At 39.7% G+C, this 21493-nt stretch overlaps 1 protein-coding gene across 2 annotated transcripts in view; it reads left to right on the plus strand.

Annotated features, from left to right (window-relative positions):
* Nucleotides 1-21493, plus strand: part of cnnm2b (cyclin and CBS domain divalent metal cation transport mediator 2b) — a 49300-nt gene extending 27807 nt beyond the window's left edge. The window contains exons 2-8 of one of the 2 annotated variants that reach the window (XM_085277697.1): nucleotides 2367-2510; nucleotides 7663-7800; nucleotides 10384-10553; nucleotides 12789-12882; nucleotides 14642-14704; nucleotides 17402-17580; nucleotides 18968-21493. In XM_085277697.1, the coding sequence (XP_085133823.1) occupies nucleotides 2367-2510; nucleotides 7663-7800; nucleotides 10384-10553; nucleotides 12789-12882; nucleotides 14642-14704; nucleotides 17402-17580; nucleotides 18968-19249 (1070 nt within the window). In that variant the 3' untranslated portion in view covers nucleotides 19250-21493. The remainder of the gene's footprint in view (nucleotides 1-2366; nucleotides 2511-7662; nucleotides 7801-10383; nucleotides 10554-12788; nucleotides 12883-14641; nucleotides 14705-17401; nucleotides 17581-18967) is intronic. The other variant, XM_085277698.1, reaches the window with a different exon arrangement.

Below are 21493 nucleotides of genomic sequence, written 5' to 3' on the forward strand. Positions count from 1 at the left end.
TTGCATAAACATGCTTCTCGCTGTCATCTCGGCTTCCCACTGAGTTTCATCCTTATGTCGTTTTTAAGTAATGACGCTTACTGCCTCTGCTGAAACCCTTACAACAGAGTCATCAAGTCCTTTGGTGCTTTTGGGATACCAATGGCTGAAATTACAGATGTGCAAAGATGTTAAGGTAACCTCTGTAGAAAGAGTCGACGATGTGACTCTTTATGAGGTCTGGTAGTAGTAATTTGTAATTTGCCCCTCTTTGGTTATGTATGTGTGGATGAACATAATTTTATTTTGCAATTTAGGAAATATTTTGACATAAAAAGTTCTCCTACTCACTTTGACAAATGTTAGAGCATGTCCTGTGCATGTCATGTTCATCCTCAGGTTAAGCCAGTTCTTCCCATAAACACGATAAAAGGTTAACAAGGTAACATAAACAGTATATTAAATCGCAATCTGCATCCCCATACAACATAAGTAATGATAATGATTAAGGTTAATAAATAACATTTCACAGTATTCACCCAGTTACTACGTTACTCGTGCAGCTGAAATACATGCGAGTTTAAAAAAAAAAGAAGCAAGTCGGAAAAGCCTGAATAGCAGCATTTCTTTCTCCAAATCCAGTATTTGTTTTATAAACATGAATGGTCTATTTGCAGTTACCCATGCCATATGCAGTAATGGCATGGGTAATTGCAAATGTAAAACCTATAAGCAGAAGGTGGTTTCAAACTTTGCTCTGATAACAAGCTGGATGTTTCTTCTCTTGGAAAAACAGAAATCTTTTTGACTTTTCAGATATGTACTTTTTTTTTAATTTTCAGTTTTAAATGCAGCAGCAAACTGTTTTTTTTACTGACAATGGTTAGTTAATTTCATTTTAAACTCTATGGTGTAAAGACAGAACATGTTTTATTACAGTACAAACCTAAACTTCATAACTTGTGTTCATTAACATGAGTGAAGTGGATGCCATTAGCGAGAAAAAAGCGAGCATTGATCAATTTCACTCTGCAGTGCTGTGCTGTGCTAGCCACTCCATTTCTCTTTCCCTCCCTGGGCAGTTTAGAGTAAGTGCATGCTCAAGGACTACAGAGGTATGATTGCTTTAACCCATGAGGTGCCATTTGTGTTTGTCTCAGTAAAAAAAGCACTATGCTGAAGATATCATTTGTATGTTTTTTGACACTTGGGTGCTAAGATTTTCTAAGGCCTTCTACTTTCAGGCTCTTTGTGTTAGTGGATTTATGTCCTTACATTATTAATACCTCTCTTAAGGGATCTTACGCTGCCAGCATGTTAGGTGTAACCTGAGTATCTTTCTTGAAAGCATCAATTCTCCATCTAGCACTCACAACATTCTCACTTTCAGGTTCTAGCTACTGAACATTGTTGTGCTGTCATAGTGTTGCGAGGAAGCAGTGAGATGCTGTGCAGTATAACTCTGTTGGTCTTTAGCTCAGACATCTTTTCAGTCTGTGCTTGCCTGCATCGAAGCAGTAAAAATGAGCTGAAACAGCAACTGAGACCAGACCCTGTGATGTACCTGTAAAATAAACATACTCCTTTGTGCACACAGACGCTCCTGACACACGTGCATGCACACGTACGCAGAAGCACTCTGACGTCCTCCATGTTTTTATACCCAGGTGTATCTGCATGCAAACGGCCCATTCCGAGACAATCTGATCACACAGCGGAGGTTCGCCCGGTCTGTTCCTTTGCTTGGTGAGAATATCGCCAGGGCGGAATGGAAACTTCATTTTGCAGGGGCTAATATTAGCCTAGGCCTCTGGAAAATTCCTTTTAAATGATCACAAGCTGAGAAAAGTCAAAGAATTTGTTTAGTGTTTTGCCTGACAGTCGTCTCTGCATACACGGCAGTTTGTTTCTTTTTTTTCAGATGTTACAGCACACAGGAGGGTCCTGGGAACACAGATGTGGAAGGAAGGAGGGCAAAAGGGGTTCATACGATGAAATTTAGGATTGTTTGATTGTCTGTCTTGGTCTGAATTACTTTTTCCTGGCACTGATAACAGTTTAACCCTCACATTAGCAAGCACTGTATCCCTGGGTACAACAGTCATGCCTTCAAATCACTTTGCATCACCTGCTCTTTGTGTGATTTTGAATCCCCATAATCCCTGCTACCCTGCTACCTAACTTATAATTCCTCTTTGCTATACAGAAAAACTTAGACTATATAAAACATTTATCCATGATACACCTCAGATTGGTACATTAGACATGTTTACTCCCGCCTGTTTCTTCTCTTTTATAACCAAGCTCACTGTGTGAACCACGTTTAACCGTCTATAACATATGACTCCAACTTTATGACCTGTGTATGTGTGTGTATGATTTGCTAGGAAAATCCCACCTGGCCATAGTTCAGAGGGTGAACAATGAAGGTGAGGGAGACCCTTTCTACGAAGTTCTGGGTATTGTCACCCTGGAGGACGTTATTGAAGAAATCATCAAGTCAGAGATCCTCGACGAGACTGACCTATACAGTAGGTTCCCCTCTTTAAACTCAACATAACAACAGATACAATAAGTTCATGAAAAACAAAACGGATGATAAAATCCCTGAGAATTACCACGCTCCATGTCTCTTAACAGCATTTTTGCATCTTTCAGCCAATCATTTTAATCTCAAATCAAAAGCACTATTTCAAGATGCAACAGCTGCCTGTTGTCATTGCTCTTTGTCACTCTGACTTGGTGTCCACAAACTCTGGAGAAAATGTGCAGTTTACAAGCTAAATGTTCAAGTTTCTAACTATGTATATCTGCTGTTTGGTGCCTTGTGGGTACTGTGGGGTAGAGCCAGTTTGTGCAGTTTTTGGTTCACACTAATGAGTGCAGCGGGACTGAATCAAAGCAGTAAAGCTGGCTGCCAGAAATGCAAAATATTGTGCTAAAAACATCTCTGCAGAGCTGCAGTGATAATGCTCTATGGGTTCATGCCTATAAATGACAACTTTCTCATTATATGCAGATAATGGTAGCTTCAAACCTCTGTTCAAGAATACATTTTTGAGATGATGTGTTAATTGGAGTTTGTTGGAAATTGAGTTGTTTTGAGAATGCTACTCTTGGTGAGCATTTTATTTACTCTAAATTTACATATTTTTTACTGAGAAGATTGTCTTGTTTGTGTTGTGCACCCAACATCTGATTTTTTTTTTTCCACAAGCAGAGATTATTTTCAAAAGAGATATATATAAAGAGTTTCTTAACATGACTCTTATTTATTATTTATATTTGACGCTCTAAAGCATCTGCTAAGTTTATTCAGCATCTGAAACAATCCATTTTAGCTCCTCTGATTGGCTGCCTCTTACAAACAGAAGGTTTAAACATCAGATCTATCTATCTATCTATCTATCTATCTATCTATCTATCTATCTATCTATCTATCTATCTATCTATCTATCTATCTATCTATCTATCTATCTATCTATCTATCTATCTATCTATCTATCTATCTATCTATCTATCTATCTATCTATCTATCGTGTTGGGGAGTAACGGAATACATGTACAGGCGTTATGTATTTAAAATACAAAATATGAGTAGCTGTATTCTGTTACAGTTACTGTTTAAAAGCGTGGTATTCAGAATACATTGACTTTGTTGAAATAAACGGTGGTCTTTTCCTGTTTCACATGTTAGGCTATGCCATCTATTTTTGGTAATTCCACGCCGGTGGAAACCCAAACAAAACACGCATTAGGGGCTCTAATGCCTGCATCTCAATCTCGTGGCCCATGTCAAACCTAGTTGCGGCCGCATAATGACGTGAAGAAATATTTTTTAAATTATTCACAAAAATGATTTAATATGAAGGCAATAGGCAGAATGTAGCCTGATGGGCAGTGTAGTGCGTGCTGCAGGGAGAATGGACTGCCATACCTGTGTGTGTGTGTGAGCGCGAGGAAGGGAGAAAAAGGAGAGTGGAAAGTCCGAGTTGACACCGAGCAGAATCGGGAGATGGAAGCATGTAAATGTAATAATAACCACTGCAGCCAAAAAGAGTGCCTGACGAGCCCAGTTGTAAGTAAGCTGTTAAGACTCGACTGTACACTGTGTTCTGTTTTCCTCCGAAACAACCTTTCAACGCCTCTCTCTGTCTCGCTAGCAAAGTTGACCCAGACAAGTTAATGGTGGCTAGTTTTCGGCTACGAGCCCGCCAGAAGTCTCTTTACGACGGCTCGGAGCCGCAAACCTGTTTTATATACGCGCGAATAGTTTTCTATACGAGATCGCTGTAAAAAGTGCAGCCTTACCTAATGTCACCCTACAGTTTCTCATTTTATATTAAGATTTAAAAATCAAGTTGGTATTGGTATGTCGAGTAACCTTCAGTAATAGTAATAAATCACACAGCAATAGTACATTCATGTAGTTATAAAAAGCATGATAATATACAGTGGCTTGCAAAAGTATTCGGCCCCCTTGAACTTTCCCACATTTTGTCACATTACAGCCACAAACATGAATCAATTTTATTGGAATTCCACGTGAAAGACCAACACAAAGTGGTGTACACGTGAGAAGTGGAACGAAAATCATACATGATTCCAAACATTTTTTACAAATAAATAACTGAAAAGTGGGGTGTGCGTAATTATTCAGCCCCCTTTGGTCTGAGTGCAGTCAGTTGCCCATAGACATGCCTGATGAGTGCTAATGACTAAATAAAGTGCACCTGTGTGTAATCTAACGTCAGCACAAAAACAGCTGCTCTGTGACGGCCTCAGAGGTTGTCTAGGAGAATCTTGGGAGCAACAACACCATGAAGTCCAAAGAACACAGCAGACAGGTCAGGAATAAAGTTATTGAGAAATTTAAAGCAGGCTTAGGCTACAAAAACATTTCCCAAGCCTTGAACATCCCACGGAGCACTGTTCAAGTGATCATTCAGAAATGGAAGGAGTATGGCACAACTGTAAACCTACCAAGACAAGGCCGTCCACCTAAACTCACATGGCGAACAAGGAGAGCGCTGATCAGAAATGCAGCCAAGAGGCCCATGGTGACTCTGAACGAGCTGCAGAGATCTACAGCTCAGGTGGGGGAATCTGTCCATAGGACAACTATTAGTCGTGCACTGCACAAAGTTGGCCTTTATGGAAGAGTGGCAAGAAGAAAGCTATTGTTAACAGAAAACCATAAAAAGTCCCGTTTGCAGTTTGCTACAAGCCATGTGGGGGACACAGCAAACATGTGAAGAAGGTGCTCTGGTCAGATGAGACCAAAATGGAACTTTTTGGCCAAAATGCAAAACGCTATGTGTGGCCGAAAACTAACACTGCACATCACTCTGATCACACCATCCCCACTGTCAAATATGGTGGTGGCAGCATCATGCTCTGGGGGTGCTTCTCTTCAGCAGGGACAGGGAAGCTGGTCAGAGTTGATGGGAAGATGGATGGAGCCAAATACAGGGCGATCTCGGAAGAAAACCTCTTGGAGTCTGCAAAAGACTTGAGACTGGGGCGGAGGTTCACCTTCCAGCAGGACAACGACCCTAAACATAAAGCCAGGGCAACAATGGAATGGTTTAAAACAAACATATCCATGTGTTAGAATGGCCCAGTCAAAGTCCAGATCTAAATACAATCGAGAATCTGTGGCAAGAAGAAGGGGCAAAGATTTCAGTCTCTAGATGTGCAAAGCTGGTAGAGACAAACCCTAAAAGACTGGCAGCTGTAATTGCAGCAAAAGGTGGTTCTACAAAGTATTGACTCAGGGGGCTGAATAATTACACACACCCCACTTTTCAGTTATTTATTTGTAAAAAATGTTTGGAATCATGTATGATTTTCGTTCCACTTCTCACGTGTACACCACTTTGTGTTGGTCTTTCACGTGGAATTCCAATAAAATTGATTCATGTTTGTGGCTGTAATGTGACAAAATGTGGAAAAGTTCAAGGGGGCTGAATACTTTTGTAAGCCACTGTATTAAGTAATCCAAAGTATTCAGAATACGTTACTGTCATTGTGTAATGTAACGGAATACGTTACAAAATACATTTTAAAAGTAACCTTCCCAACACCATCTATCTATCTGATCTCCTGCTGAATTTGTAAGTTTATTTAATTTAAAAAGAAATGAAAAGTCTAATTTCTATTGCAGTTTAAATATTATTGGAGTGAAATAAGATTACCAGGCAAACTATGACTCTGTTTCTTGTAGTTAGTCACCAGGTTTACACACATCTCATGAAGGATTTTTGGGCCACACCGCTTTATAGAAACTCTAAATCCTATTGGCTGCCCTTTGGCAATTTGAAGCTTCAGCTCCCTTTCACGGATTTTCTATAGACTGAGGTCTAGAAGCTGGCAAGTCCATTCCATGACTTTAATGTGCTTCTTGAACCACTCCTTTGTTGTCCTGGTGGTATGTTGTGGGTTGTCATGCTATCAATGACCTCAGTGTTCTGGCTAAGGGAAAGTGGTTCTCCTCCAATATTTTATGATACATGGCCCATTCCATTGGCCCCTCAATTAGTCCAAGTCATCCTGTACCCTTAGAAAAACAGCTCCAAAGCATAATCTTTCCATGTCCTTGCTTGACTTGGGGGATGGTGTTCTTTGGTTCATTCTCAGCATTACTCTTCCTCCAAATATGGTGGGTTGAGTTGATACCAAAGAGCTTGAACTTTGTTTCATTTGACCACACCAATTTCTTCCAAACCTTCTCCGAATCATTCAGATATTCCCTGTAAAACTAAAGACAGATGTCTACATGTGCCATCTTGAGGATTTGGGTGGGTGGGAGGTGCTGTTCTTGGTGACTGTCCTTGGTGACTTCCCAACTGCCCTTTTAGGTTGATCCACCACCTTTCTCATTTCTCATTCTTCCATTTCTGAATAATTACAGCAGTAGTTGTCATTTTCTCACCAAGCTACTTGCTGGTCTTGCAGCCCGTTCCAGCTTTGTGCAGGTCTGTGGTCTTGTCCCCGATGTCCTTTGACAATTCTTTGGTTTTGCTCATATTGGTGGAGAGGTTGGAATGGAAAATGATTCTGTGGACAGGTTTGATGTATATGCATAACAAGTTGCCCACATGGCAACTCATGATCTGTGTGGCTATATGGCACACAGATCAAATACTTAATCAATGCCATGCAAATCAATTTCTAAATCGATTTATAATTTTTTTGAAATGTGCTTTGTTCTGGATTTTTGGTTGATATTCTGTTTTTCTCTATTAAAATGAGACTGCAATAAAAAGTAGAGATTGTTCATTTCTTTGAAAGTGAGCAAGCCTACAAATTCATCAGGGTATCAAATAATTATAGGAGTCAAAATACATTCATAATCATGGACAACCATAATTAATATTTTACCTTCGACTTTGTAAAAAATGATGGTATCTGTGTACATGGAGTACGTGCCAGTACTTCTGTAATGCCGGGAATGTGGTAACAATGTAGCCCTCCTATAGCTCTGCTGTAGTTCTCAGAAAGTCAGCACTGCTACTTTTATGGAAAACAGTAATCAGTGCAGGGTAACTCAAGTTTAGTCACCTTTTGACCCGAAATGACTAGCTCAGCGTCAGAGGAGTGTCGTGGACTGATCTTTTCCTGTTTCAGCCAACCTGTTGCAGGTTGACTCTTACACCTGACTTTTCATTTTTCCCTCCTCAGCTGACAACAAGACAAAGAAGAAAATCACACATCGGGAAAGAAAGCAGGATTTCTCGGCCTTCAAGCCTACCGACAATGAAATGAAGGTTAAAATATCACCTCAGCTTCTGCTGGCTACCCTGCGTTTCCTAGCAACAGGCAAGTGGGCTGCGTTGCTGCTTGACTTCCCCCAGTGTGCCCTCAGCCCCTCACTGTGGGGAAAGTGTGTGTGTGAGTGTGTTTGTGTGCCCATACGGGCTTTGAGTTTTGGGCAAGTGGGTGTAGAGAGGAGGAGGTGTGAGTATTTGTGTAGCATGAGTAGCCGTTGTGTGCGTCTATGTGTGAGGGAATGAATTGCGTGGGGACTCACAACAAGTGTGCTGGTATGTATGTGTAAAGAGGTGGAAGGCCTCTCTATAAGCCCAACACAGGATGTCTGCAGAATGGACACGGGTCCAAAAAAATGCAGGCGTTTATTTGCTTGCGTGTCATGCACAGAAGGTTACATGTTGAGATCTTTGCTCACAGCTTTAAAAACACCACCCTGTTTGCTTACACTCGTTCCTCAGTGACATCACGTCCAGGATTTTTGGCCTATAATCGCAGTTCTCACACAAGTCGACATACTTGGTTACTTACTAGCGTAAAATGTGAAATATTTCACCCGCTTTCCCTCGGGAAATGGATTTCAGAGCAGGCAGCAAGTACTACTACACCAGCAGCAGCGGTTCACTATGCCTCATTGCAGTTGGATTTGCTTTAGAACTTTGACCTGGCAGCTAAGCGTTGATTAAGTTCCTCTAAAGGCTATTAGGGAGTTTAGTTCCTGGTGGTGGAGCCAGCAGCCAGCTGACACATATCACCGCTGATGAGTTGAAGGAGCTGATTGGCCCAATAGGTGGTTGAAGAGGACCAGACACAATGAGGGGGAAGGGGGTGTCTCTATTAACATTTATTGAAATTTTTGGCCCCTTATGTATGGCTCTCACCTCACAAAAATGCAGTAACGGTTTATACAGTTTCTGCAGCAGCACAATGTTGCTAATATTTTGTATTTTTGTTATCATGTAAAAACCAAACCATCAAAATGTTAACTTTTTTGTTAGGGTGTGGTTCTTACAGTAATTTAATGAATTGATTTGAGGGGGAAATGCTTACTTCAGCAATATTCTGTCTTCCTATTAACTTTAATGAAATTTGGCATGGTCATTCATCTGGAGCTTGGTAACCGACAGATAAGCGGCACTGATCGCATGCCCGTGATTCATCTTTCGCCTTAGCGAGTAATTTGTCAGCCACTGCTATTTGTACTATTTGTTTTACTGCAGCAGATGATTTTTCCAGCTATAGCTCTTATTTATACTTTATTTAATTATCATATGATCACTTTGCCACTTTCGCAAGAACCAATCTTTCATCCAGTGTTTAAGAACATGTTTCACCTAGTTAATGTTTTTTAAACTTTTGTGTAAACCAGAGATAAGATAAGATACAATTATCCAATATCTGTTTAACATGCGAGACCCATGGTGACAAATATTTCCCATTTTATCCTGGCTGAGCAGATAGTTGTATGCTAGTTCACTGAGTTTAGTTTCCCTTATGTAATCCTTCTCTTTATGACTATGATACAGAGTGGGTCCGATCTTCCCTGCTATCCATGGACAATATATGCTTTAATTTTGACTTTAAGAACATATGGAATGTAAGCTCCAGAATTTAAGTGATTATCCCTAATAGATTACACAAGTGATCTATTTCTATATCCCCTGTTTTGATGTTGGAAAAATAAGTTTATTGTCTACATATATCATTACCCTAAACTAAATATATTTATTGCCATGCCATCAAAATTAATAATCTGTGAGCCATTTTCTATTAAATAATCCACTAGGTCAGTGATAAATAATGCAAACAACAATTATACAATTGATTCATTTAAAATCCTACAAAGACTTGAAAATACACATGATTTTATTTTTTTAATCTTAAAATTTCCTCTAATATGAGATTTTAATCTCTGAAATTCCTTACTGCGACAAGTAAAGGAACAAAGCCTTGTAAAGGAATCTTTCCAGAAATATCCCAGAACCTACATAACTTTGCATTTGATATATTTACGTTAGGTTTATGTGGTTAACTCAAAACTATACCTCTGTCATTATTAAAATCCAGTTTTACAGTTTCATCTTTCACTTTTCCTCTTTTTTAAACCGAGAATTTCTACTAAGTCGGTTTCTGCCGCTTTTGCTGATGTCATTTTCAATATAATCTTTGTCTAAAATCAGTTTAAAACAATATGTTAGAAATAAAATATTAAGAATACAAATATAAGTTTGCCGGGTCTTTGGTTTAAAAAAAATAGGCCAGCTTATATACATGCCTTTCTTTGGATAAATGTAAGTAAAACTGCCACATTTAAACACATCAAACCTTTGTCTGCACAGGTAACAGCACCATGTGGCCCCCTTGGAAAACTAATTGCCCATCCCCAAACTAGTATGTGCTCAGTGGCAAACAAAATTTTCAAACCATCAGGTGACATCACGGTGGCGTTTTTCTTGTAAATAGTCCATGAACAGTAATACTTTTTTAGGACTAATTTCTTTTATGTTTTGGGATTTTCATGGCAATAAGGGAGATATAAGAATAATTTTATTACATTGATATAATTATTTAACTTTTCATAAGAAATGAAATGTTTTGTCTTACCACAGTCTTTTTCTCTCCTTGTCTCTTCAGAGGTTGAGCCATTTGCACCGATGCAGATGTCAGAAAAGATTCTGCTGCGCTTGTTGAAGCATCCAAATGTGATCCAGGAGCTAAAATACGATGATAAGAACAAGCGGGCACCAGAGCACTACCTCTTCCACAGGAACAAACCTGTGGATTATTTCATCCTCATCCTGCAGGTGTGTGGACACAACGAGTTTCAAGGTGGAAGGATACATCAGTAGTCTTTGATTTTTTATTTTTATTTTTTAAAACAACAACAAAAAACCCCACTACATAACCAGTTTGGGAAAATGTAAATATTGATATGTATTTTAGGTTTAACATTAAAAAAAATAACGCAAGTATTCTAACTCTGCTCATGCAGGATAAGTTCGTTTTACCTGCATCATTTAGTTCCATTATTTCCTTCTGCCGTCACTACAGATGAATAAACAGTATATACTATGTGATCAGTTTAAAAATGCTGCTTGTAGCACTGCAAGCATTCATTTTCCTCTGGCCTACAGTTTTTCACGGTGTAGTCATCGATCTAACAGAGTTGTACTGCCCGAGTTTGTTCCCACAGAAGCCATGCATCCCTAAGGTATGCGCGGTATGACTGTACTGTAGGGCAGTTTAAACTAAAACAAGCAATAATACTATAGATAAGAAGCTAATTAGTTATAATAATGTCTGACCTAAGAGATACAGCATTTTAAAAGACCAGTGCCACATACCATAGCATTTATAGCATGAGCAAATTTATTGTGCCAGTCCCTAGACGGGTCTTTAAAGTAGTACCATAAAATGAAAGATAAACCAGATGATCCATGACTAATCCAAAAATTGTTTCAGTTTGAGTTTAAAGTTGTTATCCTGTTTGAGTTCTTTGTGGTAAGCGTGAGAATGTGTGACATCAGTATGTCCCAGATGAGTCTAACCCTGATGAAATTCAGTGAAATCAAACCATGAAATATTTACCTTCTTGAGAAAATTTCAGTCGTGTGGTTTCTTAGCCAGACATTAATTGCACAGTCATACAGTATGACCAATACGAGTCCTGCTTATAACCAATAAAATACTTAATTATTTACTTATTTAGTTAATTACTTCTCAAATGTATTCAGTATATGGTTCATTAATCTTGGAGAATAATTTATTTGACAAATAACTTCCAACATTTAAAAAAATTAGACACAGTTGTCCTGATAAATTGTTTTGTTTATCTACAAGAAATAGAAACAAGAGCGTTCAGTATCATCTATGCGCCTAAATAATGCAATAAGCAATAAAGAAATAAAGGTTTGGGGTAAACACACTTTACAGGTGTTTTGGATAACGTGTCACAGTCAGGCTGAATTTGTCAAGTTCATCAGTACCCATGTTCATCTGGACAAGGAGTTAGAGAACTCTTCTTGTTCTTCTTGTGCCTGCTTTACTATTACTGTGGAACCAATCGCACATAGTTTTGGACAATGCATACGTCATCTAAGCATCTTATGTGCATAAACACATCAAAGCTGAAAACAAGCAGGCCAAAAACGGAATCCTGTGGGATTCCTGCATTATCCTCAAAATGAAGTTTTCTGATTGTTACACAGTGTTCACATTTAAATGTTATAATTTGAACTATCATAGAGTGTGACAGGAAATGTCTTAGAAAGTCAAAGTTAAGCATCATTCAGAAAAAAAACTTTAAATAGGAACCAAACTGAACTTAAAACCTTTTAAAATCCAAGCTATGACACCAGCCTTAATGAAAATCTTTCACCCTGCAAATCTTGGAAACACATTTGCGTAATAATTATATATGATAATATATAATAGTTAGTGTATTCAATAGTGTATAGATCACGGACTTCTGCACTTCATGTAGCTTTAGTCTCAGGTCTGAAAGCAGCCCTGAATTTCTGCACTGTTTCTGATATGCCGCTGGAGCCAGCACTATTGTCTTATTCAGGGAGGGTATTGGGACTTCTCTGTACGCCTTAAAGGGAAGTCCCAAATAACTGTTCCTAAAGTGAGTTCAAAGTCTTTATTGCAAAGGTTTGCAGACTTTGTATATTTCCCCTATCAGGTCACTAAGTCGACATGTATATTAGCCTTGGATTAAATAAGGTTCTGCTTGAGCAAGTGTGGGGTCATTGCCCTTGAGACCCAGCTTAGAAGCAGATTGGGAGCTATTAAACAGAGTGAGGATTTTCTACAAGTAGTAAAAAGGAAAGGAAACAAGGGAAGCAGGGTGGATTTATTATAATCTCACAGACAGGATAAATAAAGTAAAAAATAAAGCATAAAGTTAAAGGAAATATCGTAAAACCAGCACAAATAAGTAATCTTTTGTTTAACTAAGCTGATAAGTTGATATATAATGTGTTGAGCACTTACATACTTTTAAGATAATTCATGATTCTTTTCCTTGGCTGTCACAGGGGAAGGTGGAGGTGGAAGCAGGAAAAGAGGGGATGAAGTTTGAAGCGGGACCATTCTCCTTCTATGGGATAATGGCTCTGACAGCCTCACCAGGTAAGATTTCTTGATCTAGGTCTTAAATTTTTATACCCATGAAAGTGAATCCTAACTTCTAGGGAATCTCACTCGTCAGCCTCCTTTGAGAGGGTCTGGACAGAAGAATCCGCCTGTTAGTTTTACCTCACAATCAGGAGCAAAACTGCAGTTTTCGTTTCACTCATTGTGGAATACTTGGAGGTGGGTGGGACTTTGCCAAACCGGTCTACATGTGTTCTGTGAACTAGTGGAAGTTTGGTTTGCATCAATGGCGCTGATGTCAAGCTCACTTTAGGTGGGTGTTTGACTAAAGTGTTGTTTGTCACTGATTCTGGTTCACAGGTATGGGCAGAGTAAAGCAGGAGATGAGGATCTTGTACTGATCTGCTGCGGGGAAGAGAGAGCTGAGCTTAAAATTGAAGATGTTGAGTCACCAGTTGATTTAGGTTCCTAGCCTGACTGAAACAGTGAGGTTACAGCTACAAATGGCAGAAATGAGCTTCCTGCAAAGGTTGTCTGATTTGGGAGGGGCTTAGAGTAGATGTGAGGTGATTCAGGCTCTGACAGGATGCCTCCTTGGTACCTCCTAGGTTAGGTGTTTTGAGCATATCCTACCAGGAGGCCCGTCCAAGATAGACTCAGGACACACTTGAGAGGTTATATCTCTCAGACTTGGAAATATCTTGGGATGGGGAGGTCTGGGCATCTGTGCCTAGACTGCTGCAAATAAAGGGATTGCTTTCTACTCTAGCTGAGCACTTGAAGTGCTTTTTGCTATTAGTCTCAATAACACACTTTGTTTTTAGACCTAAGCACTTTATCTAACATTGAAAGTGCACACACACTCCAATAGTTGCATTGTTCAGTATCCAAAGACTTCCGCATGTAGCTAGGGATCGAACCACTGAACTTCTGACTGGTAGATGACCTGCTCAAGCGAGCCATCCACCCCATAGCCAGAAAACTGGCAGAAGATGGATGGATGGAAAGAAAACCCTGTGACAGAAAAATGATATTATTAGTAAGTAAAATGTTAAAATGCAGCTGGACGAGTAGCTCTTCTCTCTGGGTTTGTGATATAGACCATTTACAGTGTGATCCACTGTAGCTTGTTTCCAGTAAAATATGTTATAGACTGCTCATATGAAGAATTAGAGGTTTTACTACTTCTTTATGCTTTATAGGTACTGGAGGTCTTATAAGACTTGCAGCGCACTATGATTTACTCATAAAATTGTCATTTTTCACCTTGTTCTCATGCAACATAATTTTAAAAATTACGTATGGATAAAGTACTCATCATGTTACATGAGAAAAATTTGAAAAATGCCACTTTTGTGAGTAAAAAATAATATAATAATAACTCATAAGTCCTAATATGATAACATAATAAATCAAGAGAGGTCATGAAAATGCATCATCTAGTGATCCACTCATTCTTCTCTGTTCATTCATAAACTACAGCACTGTCCTCAGCTATTAGACTGATTCATTTGGGTGGTGTGATTTGAGAGACACCTACTGGTGAAACAGTAGAATAACTCTCCTGTGGTGGATGTGTGCACTCTAAGAAATTAAATCAAATGCTTCATGGTTTGTGCCAGTTTTCATCTTAAGCTGATCAGTAGAGGAACAACAAGTTAACACTTCTTTTCTTTAATCAGATGTTATCATATATAATTGATTAAATTACCCATTTTCTCGACTTTAACAATCTCGTCTTTCTGTCTTCTCGCTTCTTTTGTCTCTCTCTTGTTTCATCCCTCTCTCCCCCAAGTGCCTCTGTCACTGTCTCGTACATTTGCAGTCAGTAGGGCTGAGTCATTAGCAGGATCTCCAGGTACAGTGGATTTTCAGTATCACCTCTCACTCTATAACCTTTAGTGAATAGTGATGAAATTTCATTATTTGAAAGAGAATGTTTTGTTGATATTAAATAGACGCATGAAGTTGTAGAGTCACAGTTTCACCTACCTGCATGCTTTACCTAAATATACCTGAGTGTGTTTAGCCTTTTGGTTTTCATAGTCTGCTTGAGAACTGACTTGTTTTGTGTGACTTTCAAAGAAAGTGTTCACTGTCTGTTTGTCCCTGAATGCAACATACACTGTAAACTTGTGTGTGTGACACTAAAAGAGAAAGAGGCAGAGTGGAAAACGGATCCAGACTGAGGCTTAACATCCTCGTCTCCTGAGCCATTAGTCAAGTCGCTGAATGGTGTTGGAGACTAGAGGCCCCAGAGTGGAACCCGGCTCCGCCCCGCTCGCCCCTAACCTTTAACCCCCTGACTACATAAACAAGACCTACAGCTACAGCCCCCTGCTGGACACCACTGAGCACACATACAAAGACATGCACATATGCATATGTTCACATTTACAGGCCCATGAACAAAACCCACAATACTACACACATAGAAGGGCTGCTTTGAAAGTGAATTAAAAGTGAACGCACCCATAGGAAATGCTGTGGAATAAATACACTTTCATTGTGTCTGTAGTAGAGGCCTACAGTGCTCACGTTGGTGCAGTGGCATTTGAGTGTGTGTGTGTTTATAAATCTAGTATGTGTGTTTTCTTGACACAGCACACTGACGTTTTTTTGTGTCGACCTGGCCCCTAAAAAGTAGAGTACTAATCCACAAGAGTCCACATGCCAGGTCTTTGGCCTACTGTGCTCCCTCTACACACCCCCACACACACACTGTTTTTGCCTCTCACTTCCTCACTCATACACATTCATACACACATATTCCAACATGGGATTACATACATTCCAGTCAGCGTAGTAGCATTAGTGTTGGCCAAGCTGTTTCCACTTTGTTGTGTGTGATTTTCACAAGGCTTCTTTAAGAAGTGGAAAACATAATCTGGCTTTAATTAAAAATAACCAAGAAAAGAAAAGAACAAGTCTTCTATGTGGTAGCACATAGAAGAACGCAGCATCACTGGAGACTGCTATATGAAACTAGAAGACTTACACATAAATTAGATTTCCATACATCACAGCTTTGTACCTAAGACTCAACCTGGAAAAAAGTCACAGATACAAAGGATCTTAAGTAGTGCTGTACAACTTGGCTAGTTTCAGAGGAAATTTTAAGCATCTTAATGTCCTCAAAACAATTGAGACAAAATTTCTAATTATGTAAAGTTTCTAACTTAAATTTTTTATGTTGTCATTATTACACAGGCCCAAAGAGATCATCTAACAGACAATGAAAAATCAATATTTAGTGTCATATGAACTTTAAGGAACAGTAATATTAGATCAGACTAGCAGAAATGTAAAATAGAGCCCAACTGATACAGGAGTTTGAAAACTGACTGAAAACCAATTCCGGTGTTCTTTTCTGTCAGACACTCAAAAAATAAACAGATTTTCTTTAAATTTGTTATGTGAATTTATGAGTACTTAAAAAGCTAATATGACAACACAGTTGAAAAGTAATCTTGTTTTATTGTCCGAACAAGTCGTGGATTACTTTTTCAGATGAACTGAATCAACCTTTAGGGATTAGGGCCCTTTAAAGTACTTTTGCAGTGCCATGCATTACTTTTGCATTCCAGTATGCTTTAAATTTCTACCAGGGAAGCTGCAAAGGGCCCTCTGATAGACAAACTACACAATGTCCACACTGGAAAAAACATTTAAAGACTTCCTCTCCTGCCTCTACTTTTTTTCATTTTCATTTATTAGCCGTTATAATCATCCGTACTGATATATCAGTAAATAGCTAATAATGTCGATATTTTGGCCCCATGGATAAATCAGTTGGACGAGTGACAACCTTTAATCCCCAAAAACACGCTGTGCCAAAAATTGATCCACCCCAAGGATCAGGTCCCTCAACACAGAGTAATGTAGTGTACGCTGTTATGTGCCGGGAGGATTGGCATGATTTATACATCGGGGAAGCCAAACAACCTCTGGCGAAGCGGATGGCACAACACAGAAGAGCCACCTCGTCACTCGTCAGGCCAGGACTCTGCAGTCTATTTACACCTACAGGCCAGTGGACACTCTTTCAAGGATGAGGATGTACACATCCTGGACAGGGAGGAACGCTGGCCTGAGTGCGGAGTCAAGGAGGCCATTTACGTGAAAAGGGAAAGACCATCTCTGAATCGAGGAGGGGCCTAAGGGTACATCTTTCGCCATCTTACAATGCTGTGATTGCAGCCATTCCCCAACTCTCTGTGAATAGTACTCATGGCCTTTGATAAGTGGTTGTTGATCAATGGTCATGACAATTTGCATAATTAAGATGAAGGAACTGACCTCCCAGCCCATTGTTCCTTCAGTGGTGCTAGTTTCAGTTATTGTGCAAAAGTGCTGTTTATAAGGTTGGGGAAACCTGCAGTCAGCTGAGACTGAAGAAGTCAGTCGGATGAGTGACGAAACGTTTCTCCCTCTGAAAAAGCTACGTCCAGATGAACTGAATCAACCTTTAGGGATTAGGGCCCTTTGAAGTACTTTTGCAGTGCCATGCATTACTTTTGCATTCCAGTATGCTTTAAATTTCTTTCTCCTACAGAGAATAAATCTCCTCCACGGCCATTTGGACTGAATCACTCCGATTCTCTGAACAGGAGTGACCGTATAGATGCCATCACCCCGACTCTGGGCAACAGCAACAACCAGCTCAACTCCTTCCTGCATATATATGTGCCTGATTATTCTGTCAGAGCACGCTCAGACCTGCAGTATATAAAGGTGAGTAAACACAGGGGATCAGAAATTAGCCTGCAATGAGGATTATATGCACATTGTAGGTGATGTGGTGATGTCACATGCAGCTGCGGATTTCCATTTTCTTTTTCCCACTGAGTTCTCAACATTCAACATGAGCAGTTAGAGAATGAAACCAAAGCTTTGGCAGTGCGCTCGCAGCTTTGAGCCATCCATCTGTGCCAATGCTCTGATAGCATCTTCCCCTCTCAGTCTAAATAAATGAACACTGCTAGCAGCAACTATCACAACCATATCAGCCACAAATAAAACTTGCTTTTTGTCAGTGTCAAATGTACTGCTGTAATTTGGATCTCAGAAATCACATTTGCACAAGTCATTTCAATATTCTCCTCCCCAAATTCTCTGCTCTGAAATAAAAACACCTAGAAATACATTAAATATCTGAGGATGGCTGCTTTATGAAAAATAACTTATAAAGTCTTACCTGTCTAAAAGTGAAAAAAATATATCATGTTGCTGCTGATGACATATATTTGACATACATGACATATTTTTGTCCTTTTATATTAATATTTCTATTTATACCCATATCTATATATTTATCTTAACATTTATCTATCAATATCTCTGTACACTGTCTATGCACGCATACACTCTCAGTCAGGCAGTGAGACACTTCATTTTATACGAGTGCTTGACATTTGTTGTATATTTGCTCAATTTCCCTCTGGGATTAATAAAGTCGCTCTGATTCTGTTTCTTCTAAGTAACGAATAAAGTCACTGCTGTTGTGCCAGATGTGTAAATGTGGCAAATCTCTTGCTTTGGAAATGTTCATTGATGAATTCTGCTGCTTCATGAGGCTGTTTTTGTTTATTCTGCTTATCAGCCGCAAGGCACAAATAGAGCTCTGACGTAACTGATGTACTACTTTCTACGATGTTTTATTACTTCCTTTTAGGGTCCCGGGTACCAAATCAATAGAAAAGATCAAAAAGCAATTACCTAACTGATATAAATTGACAGTAAGATAATTACTTCATGACAATTTAAAACATTTAGATTTGATGAATCATGGATAGCTCCAGAGTGTAGCGGTTTACACATTACGCACAAAAGGTTGCTGGTTTGATTCCAGCTATAGAAACAAATGAAGATGAGTCATTTTCTGGCTTGTAGTAATATTCTTGTCCTCTCACTGGACACTAAGCAGATAATGAAAGGCTATCATTGTAAATTAATCATTACATTTTTTACAGAATATTTTAAAAGCAATATTACTTGTAGCCTTTTCCACATCCTTATTTAGTGTCAAATCCTTGTTTACCGAGCTACCAGCTCTGTGCCACGAATAACGGCACAGCAACCTCTTGTTGTGACACTTGACCCGACCTTCACTGTTTTGTAGGTGACGCGACAACAGTACCAGAACGCTGTGATGGCGTCGCGGATGGACAAGACTCCGCAGTCGACAGACAGTGAGTTCACTAAGATCGAACTCACGCTAACAGAGCTCCACGATGGAGTGGAGAACCCAGCTGTGGTCACCGCCACGGCTACCACCACTATCACCACCCCTGTTGTGGCCTTTGCCGTGGCCAACGAAACGTCCCACCTGCTCAACCAGCAGCAGAACTGTGTGGGTCTTAGCAGGAGCAACCACTCCTCCCACAATGAGGGACCCATCTAGCCCCGCCGAGCCCGGTGGAGACCCAGACCCTCCACCCTGTCTTGTGGAAACACACACACACACACAGTGATGTAGATGAAGATGAGGGAACGTGGGGAAGCGGAGGCAGGTGGAGTGAGGGTTCTGCTCCAATCAGTAGCCCCCAGTCAGTCAGGCAGTGAGACCCTTTCATGAAGGGGCTATGGGGAAGATGGGTGCTGTGTCACCCTGAACACCCCCACCTGAACCCTGTCAGAATCCCTGCTGTACTACACCCTCTTCCGGAGGGTGCACTCGGACAGTACCGTGTTACTGAGCTTCGTTTTTTTGGGACAATCGGACACTGTCAAAGCGGTATCTTGAACAGAGTGCATACACGCACGCACACACACATAACACAGCACTTGCTGTACTTGCTCCTCAGGCCAAAGACTTTGGTCCCCCCCCCCTTTCGTACACTGTTTATGCACACATACACTCTCAAACACATTCACAATCATGCACAGAAGGAAATGCAACTCCCCCACCGGTGCATCTTTCAGGGAGGCTCAGTCAACTGTTGATCCCATCAGCAAGGGCTCAAACCCAAACATGCAGAGAGGTTAGTCAAAGACTGCACCAAAAACCGCTTTGGAAGAAACCGTTAAACCACGAACCAAGAATGTTTTCCTGTATTTATTTATTTTATAATATTGTATGTATATATGTTTGCGTGAAGATATGATATATATATTAAGAAAACTGGCATATGAGCATGCATTAGTGTGCTACAGAAGTAGAATATGCTACATATATGGGGATGAACATCCATTCTTGTATAGTGCATTCAGAAAGATTTCACAGTCTTTGAAGTTTTGTTGTTTTGAAGATTTTTAAAGTAGATTTTTTTTTCTGACAGTCTACACATAACAATACACCGTGAAGAAAAATCAAGAACAGGTTACTGAGGTGCTATGTAAATGAATTGCAAATAACACTCAAATATTCCAGGATATCAGTATTCAGATACCTTACCTAGTACTTTCCTTAGAACATTGCAGAGCTTTGGTGTGCACCAACTATCAGGTCTGTCCAGAGGTGCTGTATTGGGATCAGGTCCTGACTTTAGTTGGGCCACTCTACAAATCCACTACTATATGTTACTGAGATTCTGAGCTCTCTGTAAAAGTTTTTCACTCAGGACTGCACTGGATATAATTCTGCATCCATCTTTCCACATATCTTTACTAGCCTCCCAATCTGTGTCACAGAAAAGAGCTTCCCCAGAGCACGTGTTTGACTGCAGGAATAGCATTAACGATTGTTGCCCAATAATTGTGTGTCTTGTGGTCTGAGATCTTGTCAGTTGCCTTTCAGTTTTTCACAAGTCAATCATGTGCCTTTTTATTAAGGATTGACTTCCATTTGGCTACTCCACCATGAATGTTTGGTTGTTGAAGTGCTACACTGACAGCAATGTGCACCCCAAACGGCGTGAAATTGGTCTCAGAGAGGTGTTTCCTCAAAAACCTTGCAAACGCTTTGGCTGCTAGCAGGTTGAGTTCATAAGTAGTTTGCATGGAAGATGGTAACTTGTTTGCAAGCATTCACAAACTTCTCGCTGAGGAGTACTAAAATTGAAAAGCGCAATGCTAGCTAGATACGGAGCACGTGTACCTTAAGTGTAAAAGTTGCACCATGCTTTGATTGTTGACTGTTGATAAAGGAAGGAAGCACCAGAGATCAATTGTGAGCTTCAAACAGAATAATGACTCATCTACATGTTTTAGTGTTTGTTAGTCTGGATAAAAAAGACACTCCTAAAACCTTTTAAGGAGTCAAAACACGGAAATCTTGCGAGGGTGTGAAAACTTTCCGAATGCACTGTATATGAGGAGGTGAGGGTATTTTACAGAAACATATGTATATTACAGATCTTGTTATTTTTACTATTATCCTAAATCAGGCTTATGGTACAATATATTTTTCACCTTTTAAAAAAATCACACTATTGCCTTTAAGAGAAATCATATAATTAATTATTTTTAACAAAGTGCAATGAACCGCAGTTTATTTAAGAGATGATTATGAATAAAAAAATTCACTGTACTATAGATTTACAGATTATATTTGTATGTATGTACTGTATGTATATTTGTTTTTGTCTTAGTCTCTCTTTACCCTTTTGTTTCCTTCGTGTTTTTGCATCCGTTGACCTCAGACACGTCTGCCAGTTCCTTTGGGAGTTATGACGCCAAGATTTGTCACCACAGTGTAGCTTCCGGG

Source organism: Mchenga conophoros, linkage group LG6 (assembly GCF_057382185.1).
Source record: "Mchenga conophoros isolate Kocher_MC1m ecotype Shallow Benthic linkage group LG6, M_conophoros_male_GT1.1, whole genome shotgun sequence".
In the NCBI taxonomy this organism is placed as follows: Eukaryota; Metazoa; Chordata; class Actinopteri; order Cichliformes; family Cichlidae; genus Mchenga; species Mchenga conophoros.